The following is a 20,407-nucleotide window of genomic DNA, read 5'->3' on the forward strand; positions in this document are numbered from 1 at the left end:
TTGCATCAGGAGCTGGATGTGGATGAGTTTCAGCACCAACTGGTGGCATCAGATGGTCAGTAGGCACTTTACCAGCCAGTTCTTGCTCCTGTTCCCAAGGACTCAGATGATCTAACCCCCCCCCCCCCCCTCCCCGGTCCCCCCCTGAGCTGGTGCCACACCTGTGAGTGTCCAGCTGTGACAGAGCCATCACTGCCAGGGTCATTTCTAGCCCTACTATCCTACTCCCTGGTGGCAGTAAACAGGGAACTTTTGGCTGATACCTGCTGACAATGTTGCGTTGATTTTCCTGGGTGTCACATGCCATCCTATGTTGCAGTGGAGAGGGACACTGGAGTTGCACCATCTCACAGTCACCCCGCCAATGAGAGTGAACTGTGGTACCTCACATTACCACATCTACCACATCAGTGCCTCACCAGCTGTGAACATAACAAGATGCGAGGTGCTGGCTCATCTTGTTAAGATTCAATTCTCCCAGCCCTGCACCTGTCAACAAGGATCTGGCCATCAGGCAGTGGCATGATCAACCAGTGACAGCAGCATCACATCGAGGTTGGCATTTGCAGCCAACTGACAGTTTCAACTAGCGAGTTGGACTAGAAACCTATCTATTATAATCCCAAAGCAGAGGTCAATTTTCCTCATTCTGTTCTGGTTCATTTGTGCGCTCACTTGACTGTCCTCTCAGGATGCTTGTTATTTGTTTGGACTACTGTTTCACATTAAGTGTGGGTGGATATGTTAAAAACATTAGATCAATGTCGTAATGTAATTTTTATGCTCAGATAAATGGTACTATACTTTATTCTCAATGCAGATGGCAGTAAGTTTTATCAAATTATAAATGATATGAATTCAGGGGCAAAGCATTTTATGTGTAAATTTAAATGCAGATAAATGATGTATTAAAACTGCAAGAACAGCAGCTGTTAGTTATTAACTAAAAAAAAGAGCCAAAATGTTTTAGGCATAATTGTTCTTCTTCATATACATACCTATTCCATTTTCTTGATCAATGCCAAGCCAAAAGCCTCCAACAATGAAAGCACAGCAAGCACCAACTTTAAAGGATGTTTTTTGACCTTGTGTGGACAAAAAATACAATTAATTATGATAAATGTTTTTATATAATAAACAAAATTTCAACAAAAGGACACCATTAATCCCCAAATTTGACACCAGTAAAATCCAACCATCATTATTAGCAGACGAATTTGACAAAACAAGTGCACAAAATTGGGAACAACTCAAACACAAGATTATCAAAACAGCTCAAGATCAAATTCCTTTACGAAAACACAAGAAACATGCTTGGTGGAATGAAAACTGTGATCATGCAATCAAAGCCAGACAAGAGACATTTAAAGCATGGAATAGCAACAAGACAGAAGACACATATGGTACATTCCTGACAACTAGAAAAGACAATTCAAAACTAATTAGACAAACAAAAAGACAATATGAGAATAGTCAACTCTTAGAAATTGAAGAAGATTTTCAGAAATACAATACCAGAAATTTTTATAAAACTTTTAAAACCAAAATAAAGGGGTACCAACCCCAGAATCTTTGCTTCAAGAAGGAAAATGGACAGTTGGCTCTTAACAACCAAGAAAATTGCAAAGAACTTTCTAAATATTTTAAGAATCTTCTAAATTGCCCCGAGCCCACAGAAAGATTTCCACCAAAAATTCCCCAACAATGCAATCCAGTTTCACTTGCACCAAATGAAGAGGAAATCATTAAAGAAATTCATAGGTTGAAAAACAACAAAGCATCTGGTGAAGATGGAATTGTTGCAGAACTTTTAAAGGCAGCTGGTCCAAAAACCGTTAAAGAAATTACTTCAATCATGCAAAACATTTGGCAAACTGAAAAAATTCCTGATGAATGGAAAACCGCCTTGATTCACCCACTTCATAAGAAGGGAGACAAAACTGATGTTAATAATTACAGAGGAATTTCTCTTCTTCCAGTCACATACAAAATCCTCTCTCAATGTCTTCTGAACCGAGCACAACAACAACTTGAATGGAAAATTGGCGAATATCAAGCAGGTTTCAGGCCAAATAGATCTTGCCCAGAACAGATTTTAGTCCTCAAACTAATTCTCAGACATCAAAAAATTTACAATAAAAAACTAGTTTGTACCTTTGTAGATTTTAGAAAGGCTTATGACTCAGTGGATCGTGAATCTCTTTTCCAAATTGTGAAAGAACAAGGCCTGGATCCTAAAACCACGGCAATTATCAGAGACACGCTAACTGGTACAAAATCAAAAGTAAAGTTCAGAGGAGAAATTTCAGAATCCTTTGAAATAAAAACAGGCGTGAGGCAAGGTGATGGACTCTCTCCGTTGCTATTTAACTGCGTTCTAGAAAAAGTAATACAAGAGTGGCGCGAACGAAAATTGGAGTTCAAAATCGACCAACCAGTGAAATTAGGACGAACAAATATTCGAATAGACTGTTTGGCCTTTGCAGACGACTTGGTTATTCTAACGCAGGACATCCAAATTGCTCAGAAACAAATAGAAATTCTTAAAGAAACAGCAGAAAGAGTAGGTCTCCAAATCTCATTTGAAAAAACACAGTATATGACTAGCAACAAACTGGCACCCAAACTTTTGGAAACTAAGTATGGAAAAATCAAAAGAGTTTCGCAATTCAAATATTTAGGTGAAACAATCTCAGAGACTGGTCTAGAAAAAATTGGAAATGAAATTCGTTGTCAAAAGATGGAGACAGCTTTTAGACTTACAAAAGACATCTACAACAAAAAATGTCTCTCGAGGTACTCTAAATTGAGACATTACAACACGGTCATAAAACCAGAGTGCCTTTATGGGGCTGAAACGCTAATTTTAAACAGAAAAAAGGACATTTAAGAAATCCAAAAAAGAGAAAGAAAAGTAATCAGAAAAATTCTAGGTCCAAAATATACTGAAGAAGGAACATACAGGCTAAGAGCAAATAGTGAAATTCAACAATACACCAGCATATATTCGGATATGAAAAAACACAGATTAAAATTTTATGGGCATATTAAAAGAATGGATGCTACCAGACTAACTAAACAAGTAGTGGAATTCTACGAAAATCGAAGTAAAGCTAAATTTGAGACAATAAAATGGATTGCTGCTATAAAAGAGGACATGAAAGAGGCAGATATAAAACAAGATGAAATTCAAGACAGAAAATTATTTAGGCAAAAAATTCATGACTGGGTAGTTGGTCAAGCTGAAAAACCAAAGAAAACTGGAACCACATGGTCTGATGAAAGGAAAAGAGCTCATTCCGAGAGAATGAAAACAATTTGGGCAGAGAGAAAGTCTAAAAGAAAATAACTGAATGCCCCGTGATTGTACTTCGCGTGGTCCAGTAGGGCCCAAACGTGAATAATAATAATAATAAAAATAAGTTAACTTACCAAGGATTATATAGCTCAGAAGTACATTGAAGACAGTAGTTAAAGAGCGACCAATGTAATAAAATGATACATCAACATATTTCAAGCATAAATTATTGAATGCTATCATTCCAGTAAACAATATTGACAAAGGGAGTACCTGAAAATTGAAATATTTTACAGTTACATACATTTTTATACATATATACATAACAAATACACAAGTTAAATAGCAATACAACATACTTTTAAAAATACTTCATTTTGAAAGGGGGACCCATTCGGGAAGGACACAATGCTTGGAAACCACTTGCTAAGGGTACTCAAGGAAAAACAGACAAATGATGATACGACACACTGGTACCAGGTGACAAAAAGTGGTGCATTGAGATTCACAGTTTCACCACTTAGGAGCGACTTGTTGACAAACACAGTTAAAATGGACACAATCCTGTAAAAAAATCAGAGAGACAAATATTTATTAATATTTGGCAAACACTGCAGTTTTAATATTTACTATCTCTGCTATTATAATTGTGTTCTACTAAAGTTTTAAACATCACAGATCTTAAACAATTAACACGATGACAAATTTCAAAACTATGAACTTTACTGACCAATAGCTAGCACCATCTACCAGTCAGCCACTCAATGACATATTTAATTATGGTATTACCCTGACTCCATAAATGGAATAAAATACATGGTCCAGCATGGAAAGATGAAGTTCTATAATATGAACTACTACTCAGTTCCATTTGAGTCGGTGACTGTGATGCTTACTGATGAATCCAACTGCCATGTAATTAAGAACTCCATATTTATTTCTTGAGAAATAAAGGCACGCCTTAATAAAAGCTGGTAAAATTGATTAGGGTCCAAAGTGGAACTGTTAATGAAGTGTACAATTCATTATTTATTTTTTTATGAAAAATGAATAAATAATCCTAAAAATTAAAAATACTGATAATTTTATCGTGTAACATGATATTTACAGTAAGGAAAAACAGCTAAATAATATATGTAACTGAGCTATACAGCATGCGCGAGTCAATGTCATGCTTGAATATAAATACATACTGTGGAAAGCATGCAAACTTTGTCACTGTTTAAAGTTCAACATACCATTAACCACAGATTCCCACAACATGTCAACAACTTTAATAGAGATATGGGATTCACACCGAGCAGTGCACGGAAGGCAGTGCTTGATATCTAGAGTCTGCATAGGAGTCTGTCCTGTATTATAGATTGTGATGGATACAAAGATGCCGTGAGTGACGTTCAATTGTTGGTGCAAATGTAATCTTTAGTCGGAGCAGTACTACTGTATCAGTTTACACCGAACTAACACAAAAAGTGCACTGAGAACAGTTAATACGAAAAATCCATTGAGAAAGACTTTGTGGTTGTCCTAGAATGTCAGCTTGTTACCTATGTGATCAATGATCACTGCTGGGATCAATGAGCCAGTCCTCCAGAACTCTATAGCTGCTCCCCCTATGCAGTTAATCTTGGAATCCTTGAGTCAGTTTGTCAGACCTACCAAAAGCCAACCTTTATAAAGTGCTTCCATTTGGACAGCAGCCATTGTGAGCTCAAAGAATTGTTTTGGTAAAAGGATGGTGTCAGCCACAGCTGTCCCCCTTACTTCTTCTGGCTGGTGAGATGTTATGTATAATAGTGGTGTAGACATATCTTGAGTTTGCAGTTCTTTGTTGTTATAAATTCTGTGTCATATCAGTATGCTGACTTAAGTTGCATGTTATATGACATTCATGCTCTAGCCTTTACTCTTAGATTCATAGTGATGTGCCTTTCCTAATTATTCACTTTAAAACAAAACATTCATTGTTCTTACAATGATCATCCATTAAGTTTAAGCAGATGACCACATGTTTGCATGCATGGTGATTGGTGGGCTGTTTTGGGACCTATCCTGCACACGCTCATTGGCGGTGTTCTTGTACTAGTATCAAAATCAATAATATTCCAATATGTGTATAAACATAAGCAAGTAGCATACTTCAAAAATGTTTACATTTAATATTATAAAACATGCCAAACCCATGCAGAATGAAGAGTACATCCCAAGCTACTAAAATTTCACCCACAAATAGAACAAATACATACATCAAAAAAAGTTTTGCATCGCCTCGGTTCCGAGAGTTCCAGAACCCGTACAGAAAATTGGAATAGAAATCAACATAAACATCTTTTCTTCCATTTTTATTGCTCATGAAAACCACACATTGCATGTTGTACCACCATACAGCAAGACCTTCAGAGGTGGTGGTCCAGATTGCTGTACACACCAGTACCTCTAATACCTAGTAGCACGTCCTCTTGCACTGATGCAGGTGTGTATTTGTCTTGGCATACTATCCACAAGTTCATCAAGGCACTGTTGGTCCACCCTCCTCAATGGCAATTCAGCGTAGATCCCTCAGAGTAGTTGGTGGGTCTCGTTGTCGATAAACAGCCCGTTTCAATCTATCCCAGGCATGTTCGATAGGTTTCATGTCTGGAGAACATGCTGGCCACTCTAGTCAAGTGATGTCATTATCCAAAAGGAAGTCATTCACAAGATGTGCACAATAGCGGTGTAAATTGTCATCCATGAAGACGAATGCCTCGTCACTATGTTCACGATACAGTTGCACTATTGGTCAGAGGATGCCATCACGTATCATACAGCTGTTACGGCGCCTTCCACGACCACCAGCAGTGTACATTGGCTCCACATAATGCCACCCCAAAACATCAGGGAACATCCAGCTCGCAGCACTCACTGGACAGTGTGTCTAAGGCATTCAGCCTCACCGGGTTGCCTCCAAACACATCTCCAACGATTGTCTGGTTGAAGGCATATACGACACTCATCAGTGAAGAGAACGTGATGTCAATCCTGAGCGGTCCATTCGGCATGTTGTTGGGCCCATCTGTACTGCGCTCCATGGTGACGTGGCTGCAAAGATGGACCTCACCATGCACATCGAGAGTGAAGTTGCGCATCATGCAGCCTACTGCGCACAATTGAGTCTTAACATGATGTCCTGTGACTGCACGAAAAGCATTATTCAACATGGTGGCATTGCTGTCAGGGTTCCTCCCAGCCATAATCTGTAGGTAGCAGTCATCTACTGCAGTAGTAGCCCATGGGCACCCTTAGCGAGGCATGTCATCGACAGTTCCTGTCTCTCTGTATCTCCTCCATGTCCAAATAACATCGCTTTGGTTCACTCCGAGACGCCTGGACATTTCCCTTGTTGAGAGCCCTTCATGGCACAAAGTAACAATGCAGATGCGATCGAACCACAGTACTGACCGTGTAGGCATGGTTGAACTACAGGCGTGTATGCCTTAGTGTATCACACACAACAAATCATCAAACCATAGCTCCTCTGTGCAATAGCTAAGAGGAGTGCATTCCTTTCAGAATCAGCCTCGCCTAGTTTCCCTTTATTCTGTCGCCTCATGTCCTAGCAGGCATTTCCAGAGGTGCCAAATAGCTTATAGTAGTGTCCTCCGACTAGTTCGTGGCAGTATATCTCAATAAAATCTTTGCAGTTTATAAGCCGCATCAAAGAATAAAATTCTTGAGCTTTCAATGGCTACCTCCGCCATCGTTGTCAGGAGTGAAACTACTGACTGCCATGGCTGGTACGATTTCCTGCTTGTATACCTATGATTACTGCCATTGGCACTGATGGTGAGTTGGGCAGCTCCAGCCCACAATGAGACCCCAGTGATGTAAGGTGGCACGAGAGGGCTGGCGCCACATTTCAAAGTGCTGCTCCTACCTCTCTACAAGAATTAAGCAGCCGTTGGTGCTTCCTTTCGACATCCAAAGACTGCCCCAAGCCTTATTCAATGTGTACCCTTGGTGTCTCTTAAAATTGTTGTCGTTCATTCTAATCTCAGCAACCTCTTTTGCCACCTGAAAGCATTTGCAGTACCTCTTTTGCTATAACCATTCTCTCTGAACACATCTCTCAAGTGCTGCAATTCAGACTGTGTGTGGCCATTGTCAGAAATAACTTTGGCTCTTTGTATTAACACATTCAAGACCACTTTCTTGTGTACAGGATAGTGAAAACTATCGGCATTCAAATATCAATCAGTGTGCATCAGTTTCCTGTACACTGAATGACCAAGCCAGCCTCCTGCCTTGCACTCAACTAAAACATCCAAGAACAGTAGCTTGCCATCCTTCTCCATCTCAATGGTAAATTTAATGTTGGGATGGACACCGTTCATGTGGTCCACAAACTGCTGCAGTGTGCTTTCACTGTGAGGCCATATCAGGAAGGTCTCATTGACATACCTTAAGAAGCAATGCCGCCAAGTTCAGAGCCTGCTCCTCAAAGTGCTCTATGAAGAAATTCGTGACTGCAAGAGACAGTGGTGAGCCCACTGCTGTGCCATCCGTTATTTCATAATATTTGTCACAGTACAAGAAGTATGTTGTCGTTAGAACAAGATGGAACAACTTGATGGTTTGAGGTTAGAACTGTTGGGCCAAAAGATCCAGCATATCTCGTATTGGCACCCTCAAAAAAAGTGACACCACATCCAGTCTAACCATTAGCGCCAAAACTGGAACACTGTGAACACCATGTTGTAAACTCGCATACTTCTGTTTAAACGCTCAAGAAAATGAAAATAGGCCAAAATGATGTAATGGTTATTGATTCATCCAGGGATCATCTCACAATGATACAGGATTTGCCATCATAATACTATGAAAATAAATAGCTCAAAAAACACAGAATATATTAGTATGTTTTATGAGGATAGGACAGGTGGTCAGCCATGGTCTTGATGAAGGACCCTTCCTGGCATTTGCACGAAATGATTTACGAAAAGTACAAAAACTCTATGTTAGGCTGGCCAGATAGAGAAAAAGCCATCCTCTCAAACATGAGATGAGTGTTAACAACTGCAATTTATCATTATATTGGTTCTTACTATACAATGTTCTATGATTTACAAACAATTTGCTCCAGATAACTTATAATACAAAGCACAATTACGCACTTCATCATTGCAGAAACTAAGGTCATCCACTGATGACTCCAGGACAAAGGGCATGCTACTATGCCCCTTACCCTAACTCCAATCTGTTTGAAGCATCTGCATTTACATGATTACTCAGCAGTTCTGATTCTAGGACCATAAAATATGTAACTATACCCTATGCACATTTTCATGTCCTCCCCTCAGTCCATCTGAAATTTTAAAACAGTATCCCCATATCATGAGTGAGATGTTGAGCTCAAGAGAATAACACACCATTACTACCATGCACTGTAAACTTTGGCACATGATTTTTTAGTAAAAGTTTCATACTGTGATCACACATTGCAATGAGACAGTGTGTTGTTATTAAATACTACTCCAGGTAATATTTGATTATGTAGTATCCATTACCTACATTGATCTACACCTACGTGGATAGTCTGCAAATAACATTTAAGGTTCACTGAATCAACTTCACAATTCTCTATTATTCAAATCTTGTATAGCGTGCGGAAAGAATGAACATCTATATCTTTTTGTACGAGCTCTGATTTTCCTTACTTTATCATGGTGATCGTTTCTCCCTATGTAGGTCAGCGTCAACAAAATATTTTCACATTTGGAGGAGAAAGTTGGTGATTGGAATTTCATGAGAAGATTCCTCCACAACGAAAAATGCCTTTGTTTTAATGATGTCCATCCCAAATCCTGTATCATTTCAGTGACACTTTCTCCCCTATTTTGCAATAATACAAAACATGCTGCCCTTCTTTGAACTTTTTCGATGTATTCTGTCAGTCCTATGTGGTAAAGATCACACGCCACACAGCCGTATTCTAAAAGAGGATGGACAAGTGTAGTGTAGCCAGTCTCTTTAGTAGATGTGATACATTTCCTAAGTGTCCTCCCAATAAAATGTAGTCTGGTTAGCCTTCCCCACAACATTTCTTATGTGCTCCTTCCAGTTTAAGTTATTTGTAATTATAATTCCTAGGTATTTAGTTCAATTTACGGCCTTTAGATTTGACCGATTTATCGTGTAACCGAAGTTTAACAGATTCGTTTTAGCACGCATGGGAATGACCTCAGACTTTTTGTTATTTAGGATCAACTGCCAATTTTCGCACCATACAGATATTTTTTCTAAATCTGTTTTCCAATTTGGTTTGATCTTCTTATGACTTTACTAGTAGAGAAACAACAGCATCATCTGCAAACAACCTAAGACAGCTGCTCAGATTGTCTCCCAAATCGTTTATATAGGTAAGGAACAGCAAAGGGCCTATAGCACTACCCTGTGGAACACCAGAAATCACTTCTGTTTTACTATGTGATTTTCCATCAATTACTATGAACTGTGACCACTCTGGCAGGGAATCACGAATCCAGTCTCATAACTGAGATGATATTCAATAAGTACGCAATTTCACTACATGCTGCTTGTGTGGTACAGTGTCAAAAGCCTTCTGGAAATCCAGAAATATGGAATCCATCTGATATTACTTGTCAGTAGCTCTCAACACTTCGTTCAAGTAAAGAGCTAGTTGTATTTCACAAATGTTTTCTATATCTGTGTTGACTGTGTGTCACTAGACCATTTTCTTCCATGTAATTCATAATGTTCGAACATGATATATGTTCCAAAATCCTGCTGCACATCGACATTAATGATATGTGCCTGTAATTTAGTGGATTACTCTTACTATCTTTCTTGAATATTCGTGTGACCTGTGCAACTTTCCAGTCTTTGGGAATGGATCTTTTGTTGAGCCAACAGTTGTATATGATAGCTAAGTATGGAGCTATTGTGTCAGCATACTCTGAAAGGAACCTAACTGGTATACAGTCTGGACCAGAAGGCTTGCTTTTATTAAGTGATTTAAGTTGCTTCACTGCTCTGAGGTTATCTACCTCTATGTTACTCATGTTGGCAGCTGTTCTTGATTCGAATTCTGGAATATTTATTTCGTCTTCTTTGGTGAAGGAATTTCAAAAGGCTGTGTTTAATAACTCTGCTTGAGTAGCACTGTCTGCAATAGTCTCTCCATTGCTATCATGCAGAGAAGGCATTGATTGTATATTGCCACTAGCATACTTCACATATGACCAGGACCTCTTCAGACTTTCTGCAAGGTTTCGACACAAAGTTTCATTGTGGAAACTGTTATAAGCATCTCACATTGAAGTCCGCACTAAATTTTGAGCTTCTGTAAAAGATCGCCAATCTTGGTGATTTTGCGTCTGTTTAAATTTGACATGTTTTTTTTGTTGTTTCTGAAAAAGTGTTCTGACCCATTTTGTGTACCATGGGGGATCAGCTTTGTCGTTTGTTAATTTATTTGGTATAAATCTCTCAATTGCTGCTGGTACTGTTTCTTTGAATTCAAGCCACACCTGGTCTACACTTACATTGTTAATCTGGAAGAAGTGGAGATCGTCTATCTGGAAGGCACAAAGTAAATTTTTATCTGCCCCCCCCCTTCTTTTTTTAAAAAAATAAGTATATTTTTCATTTATTTTGGCCGGATTTGGGGGTTACAATATTCAATCTCGCTACGACACCCCTGTGCACGCTAATCCCTCTATCCATTTTGATGCTCGTTATTAACTCAGGATTATTTGTTGCTAAGAGATCAAGTGTGTTTTCACAACCATTCACTATTCGTGGTTGCCAAGAATGACCTCTGCCCATACTAACTCACAGGAACTACCTATTTCAATTTTGTGACAAGATAAACTACTTCTAACTGCAACAAACACACCACTGCGAACTGTGTTTAGCCTATCCTTTTAGAACACCATTACGTTCTTCACAAAAATTTTGGCTGAACTTATCTCTGGCTTTAGCCAGCTTTCAGTGCCTATCACAATTTGAGCATCAGTGCTTTCTATTAGCGCTTGCAGCTCTGGTACTTTCCCAACATAGCTACACCAATTTACAACTGTTATACCAATGGTTCCTGTACCTACGTTCATCCTGTGTTCTTCGTGACTGAGGCCCTTTTCATGTTTTCCAGAGACCCACTAATCTAAATAACTGCCCAGTCTACGGCACACAGCCCCTGCTACCCTTGCAGCTGCCTCCTGCATGTGGTGGACACCTGACCTATTCAGTGGAGTCCGAAACCAAACCACCCTACGGTGAAAGTTGAGGAATTTGCAGCCTACATGGTGGCAAAACCGTATGAGCCTCTGATTCAGGCCCTCCACTCGGCTCTGAACCAGAGGTCCGCAATCAGTCCTGTCGACTATGTTGCAAATGGTCAGCTCTGCTTTCATCTAGCAAGCAAGACTGTTACCACTTCTGTTAGCTGCTCAAAACCAGAGAGAATCTTTTATGATCCAAAGTGACACACATCATTGGTACTGATGTGAGCCACCACCTGCAGTAGGCTGCACCTTATGCTCTTCATGGCATCTGGAATGACCCGTTTCATGTCTTGAATGACTCCACCTGGCAAGCACATGGAGTGCACATTGGCTTTCTTTCCTTTCTTAGCAGCAATGTCCCTAAGGGGGCCCATTACACGCCTAACGTTGGAGCTCCCAACTATCAACAATCCCACATACTGTGATTGCCCAGATCTTGCAGGCTGAGAGGTTTCCTCTGAAACAGGACAGGCGACTGCATCTGACTGAGTGACAGTGTCAGCCACTGACAGCACCTGGAACCTGTTTGGCAACCTAACCAGGGAAGTCTTTTGCTGCCTGCCACGCCCCAAGGCGACCTCCCACTCACCCAGGGGTCAACCTCAGTGTGAGTAGTAACTGGGCTGGCCAACAGTGAGGACCAATCGGAGGACTCAGACATGCTCAACTTCCGTTGGATTCCCATGGTCAGCCCACAATAGTGATGCCCATCCCCTGCAGCTTCAAATTGTGTAATTGAAGCCATCACAGCCTGGAGCTGAGAGCGAAGTGTCACCAACTCGGCTCGCATCCACACACAACAGTCGCAGTCACTATCCATACTAAATACCGTGGATAACTATATTACCGAGATAAACAGACTATCGGCACTTGCTGCAGAACTCTACTGTAGACCCTGACGAAAATGCAGAAACTGTCTCTAATAAATTAGATTAATATGCAGGGATTCAAAACCTAACTACTGAAGCACTCAGGTGAAACTACATTATTTGCCCCTGATTAGGAACTTGTAATATGTCACAGAATTGGTTTACTTTCCAATGCAAATGAAAATGCGAGAACTGTGGCTATTAGATATTAATTAACACACAGAAACTCAAGAAACTAAACTATCAAAACTACAGATGAAATTATACAATTCGCTCCTGCTTAGGGACTTGTAAAAGTCACAAAATCGGTTACTTCCTTGTTGCTGCGTCTGTCTCGGGCAGTCACTGCTGCCTGACTAACGCCAACATTAGGATCACTGCCCAGCACAATGTTGGATGCTACATGGTGATGTTGCGGAGATATGCTGCAGTAACGAAGGTATGTAGGCATAGAGGAGACAGACGGGGGATCACCCTAGCAAAGATATGGGCTGCAAATGGGGAAATCCATTGAGACAAGCAACTTTGACAAAGGGCAGATTATTATTACACAGAGCCTGTGAACAAGTATCTCTAAATGAGATTTTCACTCTGCAGCGGAGTGACGAGGTACTGGCAGAAGTAAAGCTGTGAGGACGGGGTGTGAGTCGTGCTTGGGTAGCTCAGTTGGTAGAGCACTTGCCCGCAAAAGGCAAAGGTCCCGAGTTCGAGTCTCGGTCCGGCACACAGTTTTAATCTGCCAGGAAGTTTCAAGTATCTCAAAAAACGGCAAAGCTGGTCAGATGTTCCTATGCTGCTGTCATGAGCATTTACAGAAAGAGGTAGGACAGTGAAACTACCACTAGGTGCTAATGGTTGGACCTCCACAACTCTTCACAAAATGTGAGGTTTGGAGGCTTGTCTGCTGTGTAAAGTAGGATAGATGGTTATCTCAGCATATCTGCCAAAACAGCACAATGTTGATGCACACACAAGTGTTTTGGGGCACACCATTCATCGAACATTGTTGAACACGGAGCTCTGCAGCAAACACCCCCCCCCCCCCCTTTATGTGTTCACATGTTGACCCAACAACAATTCCAATTATGATTGCAGTGGGCACAAGACCATCAGCATTCGACCATCGATCAATGGAAATGTGTCATCTCTTCGGGCGAATTACGTTTTTGCTACATTAGGTCGACGGTCGTCTCCGCAAATACAGTCATTGAGGTGAAAGGCAGCTCGAAACATGCACCACACCATGGACGCAGGCTGGTCAGAGCATTTTGATGTTATGGGAGACATTCTCCTGTGCTTGAATGAGACCTGTGGTAGTAATCAAAGACACACTGACAGCCACAAAGCACCCCTTCGTGCTTGATGTCTTCCCCAAAGGCGAGGTCATCTTTCAGCAGTATAACTGTCTGTGTCTCGGAACCAGAACTAAGCTACAGTGATTTGAGGAGCATTATAGTGAAATCATGTTGGTGTCTCAGCGACCAAATTCACATGATGTAAATCCACTGGAACCCATCTGGATAATTATCAGGTGCCATCATCACGTACGCAAATCAGCAGCCTGTTATTTATGCAAATTATGTGACTTGTAAATAGACATCTAATGCCACATACCTCCACAAACCTACCAACAAGCCATCAGATCCCTGATAACACAGAATCAGTGATGTATTTTGATGGATGATGGACAAACAAGCTATTAAGCAGGTGGTCATAGTGTTTTAACACATCAGTGTATGAAGAACATTTTAGCAGCCTTTTTGAATAGGTGTACTTTAGTAATCTTTTATCATTTCCTTGAACAACTTATTACACAATTTTATTCCCTGGCAGAAAATGCTCTTTAGATCCTTGTTTGTTTTTCCTTGGTAAATGTAAGTTCAAACTGTCTATTGTTCCATGGTTATGTCTAAAACTATTACTGAAATACCAATCTTTTTCCTGATATGCATAACAGACTGCTAGATGTACTCACTGGTAGACTTACCATATGTCCAGGATTAGCATGTTCAACATAGCATTTTGAAATATTCTCTTACAGCTGTCTGTCCCTCAACCAGCCTGGGAGCAAACTTTGAAGTCGATGGGGAGGCCTGGCTACCAGTTCAGCCACAGTCAGTCAATTGGCAACATTACAGGGGCAATGTGCTTATGTTGTTTCAGAGTGTGAAGTAAATCATCTACATGTTTGTGATTATTTGTTCTCTGTTTTCTGTCTCATCTTTCAGCAATGGGCAAAAGAAAGTATGTGTGCTTAATGTTGATCTGCAACAGGAATACAAATTTTTGAAAGTGTGTAATGATAGTAACAATTAACTTGTTTATTGCACACTGTGTACTGGAAAATTTTCTGTTGCACATAAAGGAAAGGATGATACTAAAAACCACGTGAAAACAGCTAAGCAGAGCAGTGCTAAATGTTACTGTTTCACAAAAATTTTTTTTTAATTTATTTATTTTTTTTAAGCAAAGATGGGAATAATAGTCACATGGAGTGTGCTGCTAGAGAGACTACATTTTCATACCACACTGCTAGACACAAACTCAGTTTCAAAATATCGGAATGCATATAAAGACTGGTTAAAAAGTAATAGGACCCGAAACTTTCATTTGTTAGAAACAAAATTGAGGCAGTTAATGTTATTTCACCATTTATATCTGATAATGTGTTGGAAAACACTAATTATGTAACAACAACAATGGACTGCACAAACAGAAGTGAAGTAAAACTTGTTCGGAGTGCTGTGAGATATTTCAGTCCGGAGGAGCCAATTCAAGTTGACCTTTTAAATTTCAACGAAGTGTCAGGTGAAACTGCCCGAATGTTGACTTAGTATAACTTGTAGTCTGTGAAATTTGTAGAAAAAGTTTGTTTGTTACACTGTCGATACAATTATGGGAAACATTCGATCTGCAGGACGTGGTATATTTTCAGTACCTGTTAAACTTCTGATAAATGTTAACATTAATTCAGAATGTTCTTGCTGTGAGTTTTACGAGGTAAATAAAACAAATAAATTATTTTTGAAGAAATGCCACCAGTGTGCCTGATAAAGATAATTAGTTCTGCCTTTCAAATATGATAATGTAGCTATTCACCTGAGAACTCTTCACTTAAAGCTGGTTGTTTCCTTTTGGCTAACAAAACAAGTAATGAGAAATCAGTTTCTTGTTACAATTGTTAACAAAAATATTTACTACCTGACAATCTTAACATTTTTTTCATACCAACAAACCACTGATGCTACAACATCTATTTGGTTGCTCATTCCATCCTCCTTAGCAACTGATTTGAAAATTCCATGTACGTTTGTTGACAAAATATATGGGGTATTATAATTTTTTCTAGGTTGTCTATCTGCTCCATAATAACTTTCAAAATACACTTCCTGGCAAAAAAGTGAAGTACCCAGAAGGGAAGGAGGAAATGAAATTAAACTTCATGAGTGGTGTGGTGTGATTACTAAATCAAGAAAATTTTATAAGCCCACTTATTAGTATGATGTTGCATTCTTTCTGGCCAGGACCAGGTTTGTTCTGATGGGTGTCAAAGTCGTTGTATTCCCTCCTGAGCAAACTCGCCCACAACTATACGACTACTCCTTGATATACTGAACACTGGCACTCTAACAGAGTTTATGTCCGAGCTGCTCCCAAAAATGTTTTATTGGGGACAGATCTGGGGATCTTGCTGGCCACAGGAATACCTCAACATCACCCAGACAGTTAATGGACACATGTGTCATATGTAGATAAGCATTGTTCTACTGGAAACTGGCACCACAAAACTGTTGTATGAGAGGTAAAAGATGAGAATCCAAGATGTCCATGACATGCCACTGTGCCTTCGAAGATCTCTTTAACACTGTCAGCCATGACCAAAAGTTATACCAGATGGTTACGCACACCATGACATCAGGAGTAATGCCACTGCACATCTCCAAAACATTGGAAGAATGTCACCCCTCCCCAGGTTGCCACCATACTCGCTGACAATGGTCACCCAGGGTAGTGCAGGACCACAATTCATCACCCAACACAATGTGATGCCATTCATCGGCAGCCCACACTTCATGGTCACTCCAAATGTAGCCGTTTGCCTTGCAGTGGTAATGGCAGCCAATGCATGGGATGGTAATTCCCTAGTACAGCTGCTGCTAGTCTCTGACCTATGGTGGGGGATGACACAGAATGTTGAAGGGAGTCCATCACTTGTTCTCGGATGGCAGGCACAAATGTGAACAGGTTACAATGTGTCTGGTGACAATACAGTGCTCCTCCACTGTGGTGGAGAGACATGGGTGACCAAACACTTGCTGACAAATATGCCTGCTGTCATGTTCCCATGGAGTCCAACACTGGACAAAATGTCAAATCTCAATGCTCCATAAATCTGCATATTGCACAATTTGACAATCAGCCAAATTGGCGACCCATGAAGCCCCTTTCAAACATTGTCAGATGCTGATAACACAGTTTCAAAAGAGTACATGGCACTTCCTTATAGTTTACAGTGATTACTCAACACTCTGGTGGTTGAGCTACTATCAGAGAGAATTATTACTCTAATAATTTACAAAACTGCTGATGGTACGTATGTGTAAAAAGTTACAGTGACATCCGATCATCTCTTCTGAAAGCTTCACTTTTAATATCAGGTAGTGTATATACTTGGTCAACAGCTTTGCCGCAATTGTAAAATTGGTCCCCATCAGTTTTCCGCAGTTAATCTCTGTCAGGTTGGCTAGCACATGGATAGCTGACCATCCGGGTCTGTTGAGTACTGTTGGCAAGTAGGGTGCACTCAGCCCTTGGGAAGCCATTTGAGGAGCTACTTGATTGAGAAGTAGTGGCTCTGGTCACGAAACCTGACAACAGCCAGGAGAGCTGACAACGTATCCATCTATATCCGCATCCAGTGATGCCTACTGACTGAGGATGATAGGGCAGTTTGTTGATAGTATTGAGTCTTCTGACACATGTTCAGACAGAGTTTGAATGTACGTCTTCAGGTGGTAATGATGGCATTGAAAATCCTGAAATTAATTTTCTATTTCACAATTGACTGTGGATCTGCTGGATTTAGCTGACTTGATCCTGGACTATTTTCTTTAGGGTGCATATCAACACCCACATTTTGGAGGCAATGGTCAGTGATTATGAATAATATTATTCTATTGTACTGTATCAGACTGATAAAATAACTTGCTGAGGGAAATTTGAACTACAAATGATGTTTGAAAATAATGCACGCCTGTGTTACCATCACTCCAGGAGGGTAGACCGAAACATCCGATCCCACCCGTCGGCTTTGACCCGTGACGTGTAAAGTCATGACATATAAAGTCATGACGGCGCGGAGTTTGGTTCGCGAGTGTGGCATGTTTGTAGGTGTTGTCATGTTGCGGTTCATGGTGCCCTCTGGTGGTGTGTTTAAGGGTTTCGTGTTGTGTGGTTCAATGGGTTCAGTTTGGTCTTACTGACTCTAGTGGCTGGTTCACGTTTTGGCTGTGTTTTGAGCGGAATTAGTTTCAGTGAGTTAACGGTTCAGTGGTTTTGTGTGAAAGTTATTGTAGTGCTGTTTGCTGTAGGTCGTATGTTAATGTGAGTTAATGAATTTGTTGTTGGTCTTGCTAGGTATGGATATGACCAATAAAATAAATAGTGTGCACCTCGGTGCTATGATGGACGCAACTCAGTTGGAGCTGATCAAATTTCTACAGCTTTTTGGGCTGATTGCGGAAGTGGTCAAGTGCGCTGTCTGTCGGAAGGAAATGACACTGGCAAAAGTTCCGGCATCTCGGACCAGGGACGGTTATATGTGGTGGTGCCATAGGGATAATCTATGGCGCTCCATACGTCGTGGTTCCTGGTTCGAGAAGTCTAGGTTGGGCATGCGTGAGATTGTGTTGTTGATGTATTACTTTTGTTATAGATCCTCTCAAAGTTTTGAGCGCATCAGACTGGTGTGAGTGAGAGGAGTGTGCTCGACTGGTTTTCGTTTTGCCGTGAAGTATGTTCTGAGTTTATTAAGTACAGGGGTAAGTTGGGTGGGCCTGGAGTTGTTGTGGAGGTGGACGAGTCGCAGTTTGGAAAAAGGAAGTATGGCAGGGGTAAGTCTGTGGCTGGTCTCTGGGTGTGGGGGGCTGTTGTACTGGGGCGGGGGAGGGGGTGTTCAGAATGTGTTTTTCAGGGTTGTGGAGGGACAGTCCTAGGTGGAATTAGTGGGGTTAATTGAGGAGTTTATAGACACAGGCTCCACAATAGTTTCAGATGCTTTTTCTTCTTATATGGGGTTGGGTGAGAGGGGGTAAAATCATCTAGTTGTTAACCATAGTTTAGAGTTTAAAAATTATGAGACGGGGGCTTGTACGAATACTATAGAGGGGATGTGGGGGGCTGTTAAGTCATTTCTTGGGAGGGGGAACAGGGGCTCTTTCAACCTTCAGTCTTATTTAGATGAGTACTGTTGGTGGAAGAGTGTCCCTGAGGGCTATTATTTTTTTTAGGTTTTTTAAAGGGCTATTAGTAAGATGTACAGGATGAAGGTGGTTGGTTAGGGTGGTTTGTGTGTATGGCTGCAGCTCAGGGAGGGGGGGATTTAGTTGTTGGTACTGTTTGGGGGGGGGGGGGGGGAGAGTGTGTTGGTTTGTGATTTAGTTGTGGAGGATCTATTTTATCTATTTTGTTGCAGTTTTTGTTGAGTTGTAGTACGTGATTGAGATTTTTTATTTTGCGTTTGGTTTTTGTTTATGGGTATTTTATTTTGGGGTGAGGGGGGAGGTTTGGTTGGGTCTTTTAAGTGTTCAATTCCAATTTGTGGGATCAGGAACTGCTGTTGAGCTATATACACTCCTGGAAATGGAAAAAAGAACACATTGACACCGGTGTGTCAGACACACCATACTTGCTCCGGACACTGCGAGAGGGCTGTACAAGCAATGATCACACGCACGGCACAGCGGACACACCAGGAACCGCGGTGTTGGCCGTCGAATGGCGCTAGCTGCGCAGCATTTGTGCACCGCAGCCGTCAGTGTCAGCCAGTTTGCCGTGGCATACGGAGCTCCATCGCAGTCTTTAACACTGGTAGCATGCCGCGACAGCGTGGACGTGAACCGTATGTGCAGTTGACGGACTTTGAACGAGGGCGTATAGTGGGCATGCGGGAGGCCGGGTGGACGTACCGCCGAATTGCTCAACACGTGGGGCGTGAGGTCTCCACAGTACATCGATGTTGTCGCCAGTGGTCGGCGGAAGGTGCACGTGCCCGTCGACCTGGGACCGGACCGCAGCGACGCACGGATGCACGCCAAGACCGTAGGACCCTACGCAGTGCCGTAGGGGACCGCACCGCCACTTCCCAGCAAATTAGGGACACTGTTGCTCCTGGGGTATCGGCGAGGACCATTCGCAACCGTCTCCATGAAGCTGGGCTACGGTCCCGCACACCGTTAGGCCGTCTTCCGCTCACGCCCCAACATCGTGCAGCCCGCCTCCAGTGGTGTCGCGACAGGCGTGAATGGAGGGACGAATGGAGACGTGTCGTCTTCAGCGATGAGAGTCGCTTCTGCCTTGGTGCCAATGATGGTCGTATGCGTGTTTGGCGCCGTGCAGGTGAGCGCCACAATCAGGACTGCATACGACCGAGGCACACAGGGCGAACACCCGGCATCATGGTGTGGGGAGCGATCTCCTACACTGGCCGTACACCACTGGTGATCGTCGAGAGGACACTGAATAGTGCACGGTACATCCAAACCGTCATCGAACCCATCGTTCTACCATTCCTAGACCGGCAAGGGAACTTGCTGTTCCAACAGGACAATGCACGTCCGCATGTATCCCGTGCCACCCAACGTGCTCTAGAAGGTGTAAGTCAACTACCCTGGCCAGCATGATCTCCGGATCTGTCCCCCATTGAGCATGTTTGGGACTGGATGAAGCGTCGTCTC

The 20,407-nt window shown here is 41.6% G+C and overlaps 1 protein-coding gene and 1 non-coding gene across 2 annotated transcripts in view; one reads left to right on the plus strand and one right to left on the minus strand.

The window, feature by feature from the left end:
• LOC124555310 (GDP-fucose transporter 1) overlaps positions 1-20,407 on the minus strand; it is a 49,330-nt gene that overhangs the window by 25,240 nt on the left and 3,683 nt on the right. Inside the window, exons 2-4 of the mRNA XM_047129185.1 lie at positions 3,658-3,862; positions 3,433-3,571; positions 999-1,085 (exon numbers count right to left, since the gene is read on the minus strand). Of these exons, the coding sequence (XP_046985141.1) occupies positions 999-1,085; positions 3,433-3,571; positions 3,658-3,862 (431 nt within the window). The remainder of the gene's footprint in view (positions 1-998; positions 1,086-3,432; positions 3,572-3,657; positions 3,863-20,407) is intronic.
• On the plus strand, positions 13,103-13,177 carry Trnal-caa. The gene has a single exon. It is a non-coding gene; the product is annotated as a tRNA-Leu (tRNA).

This window comes from Schistocerca americana, chromosome X, assembly GCF_021461395.2.
Source record: "Schistocerca americana isolate TAMUIC-IGC-003095 chromosome X, iqSchAmer2.1, whole genome shotgun sequence".
NCBI lineage: Eukaryota > Metazoa > Arthropoda > Insecta > Orthoptera > Acrididae > Schistocerca > Schistocerca americana.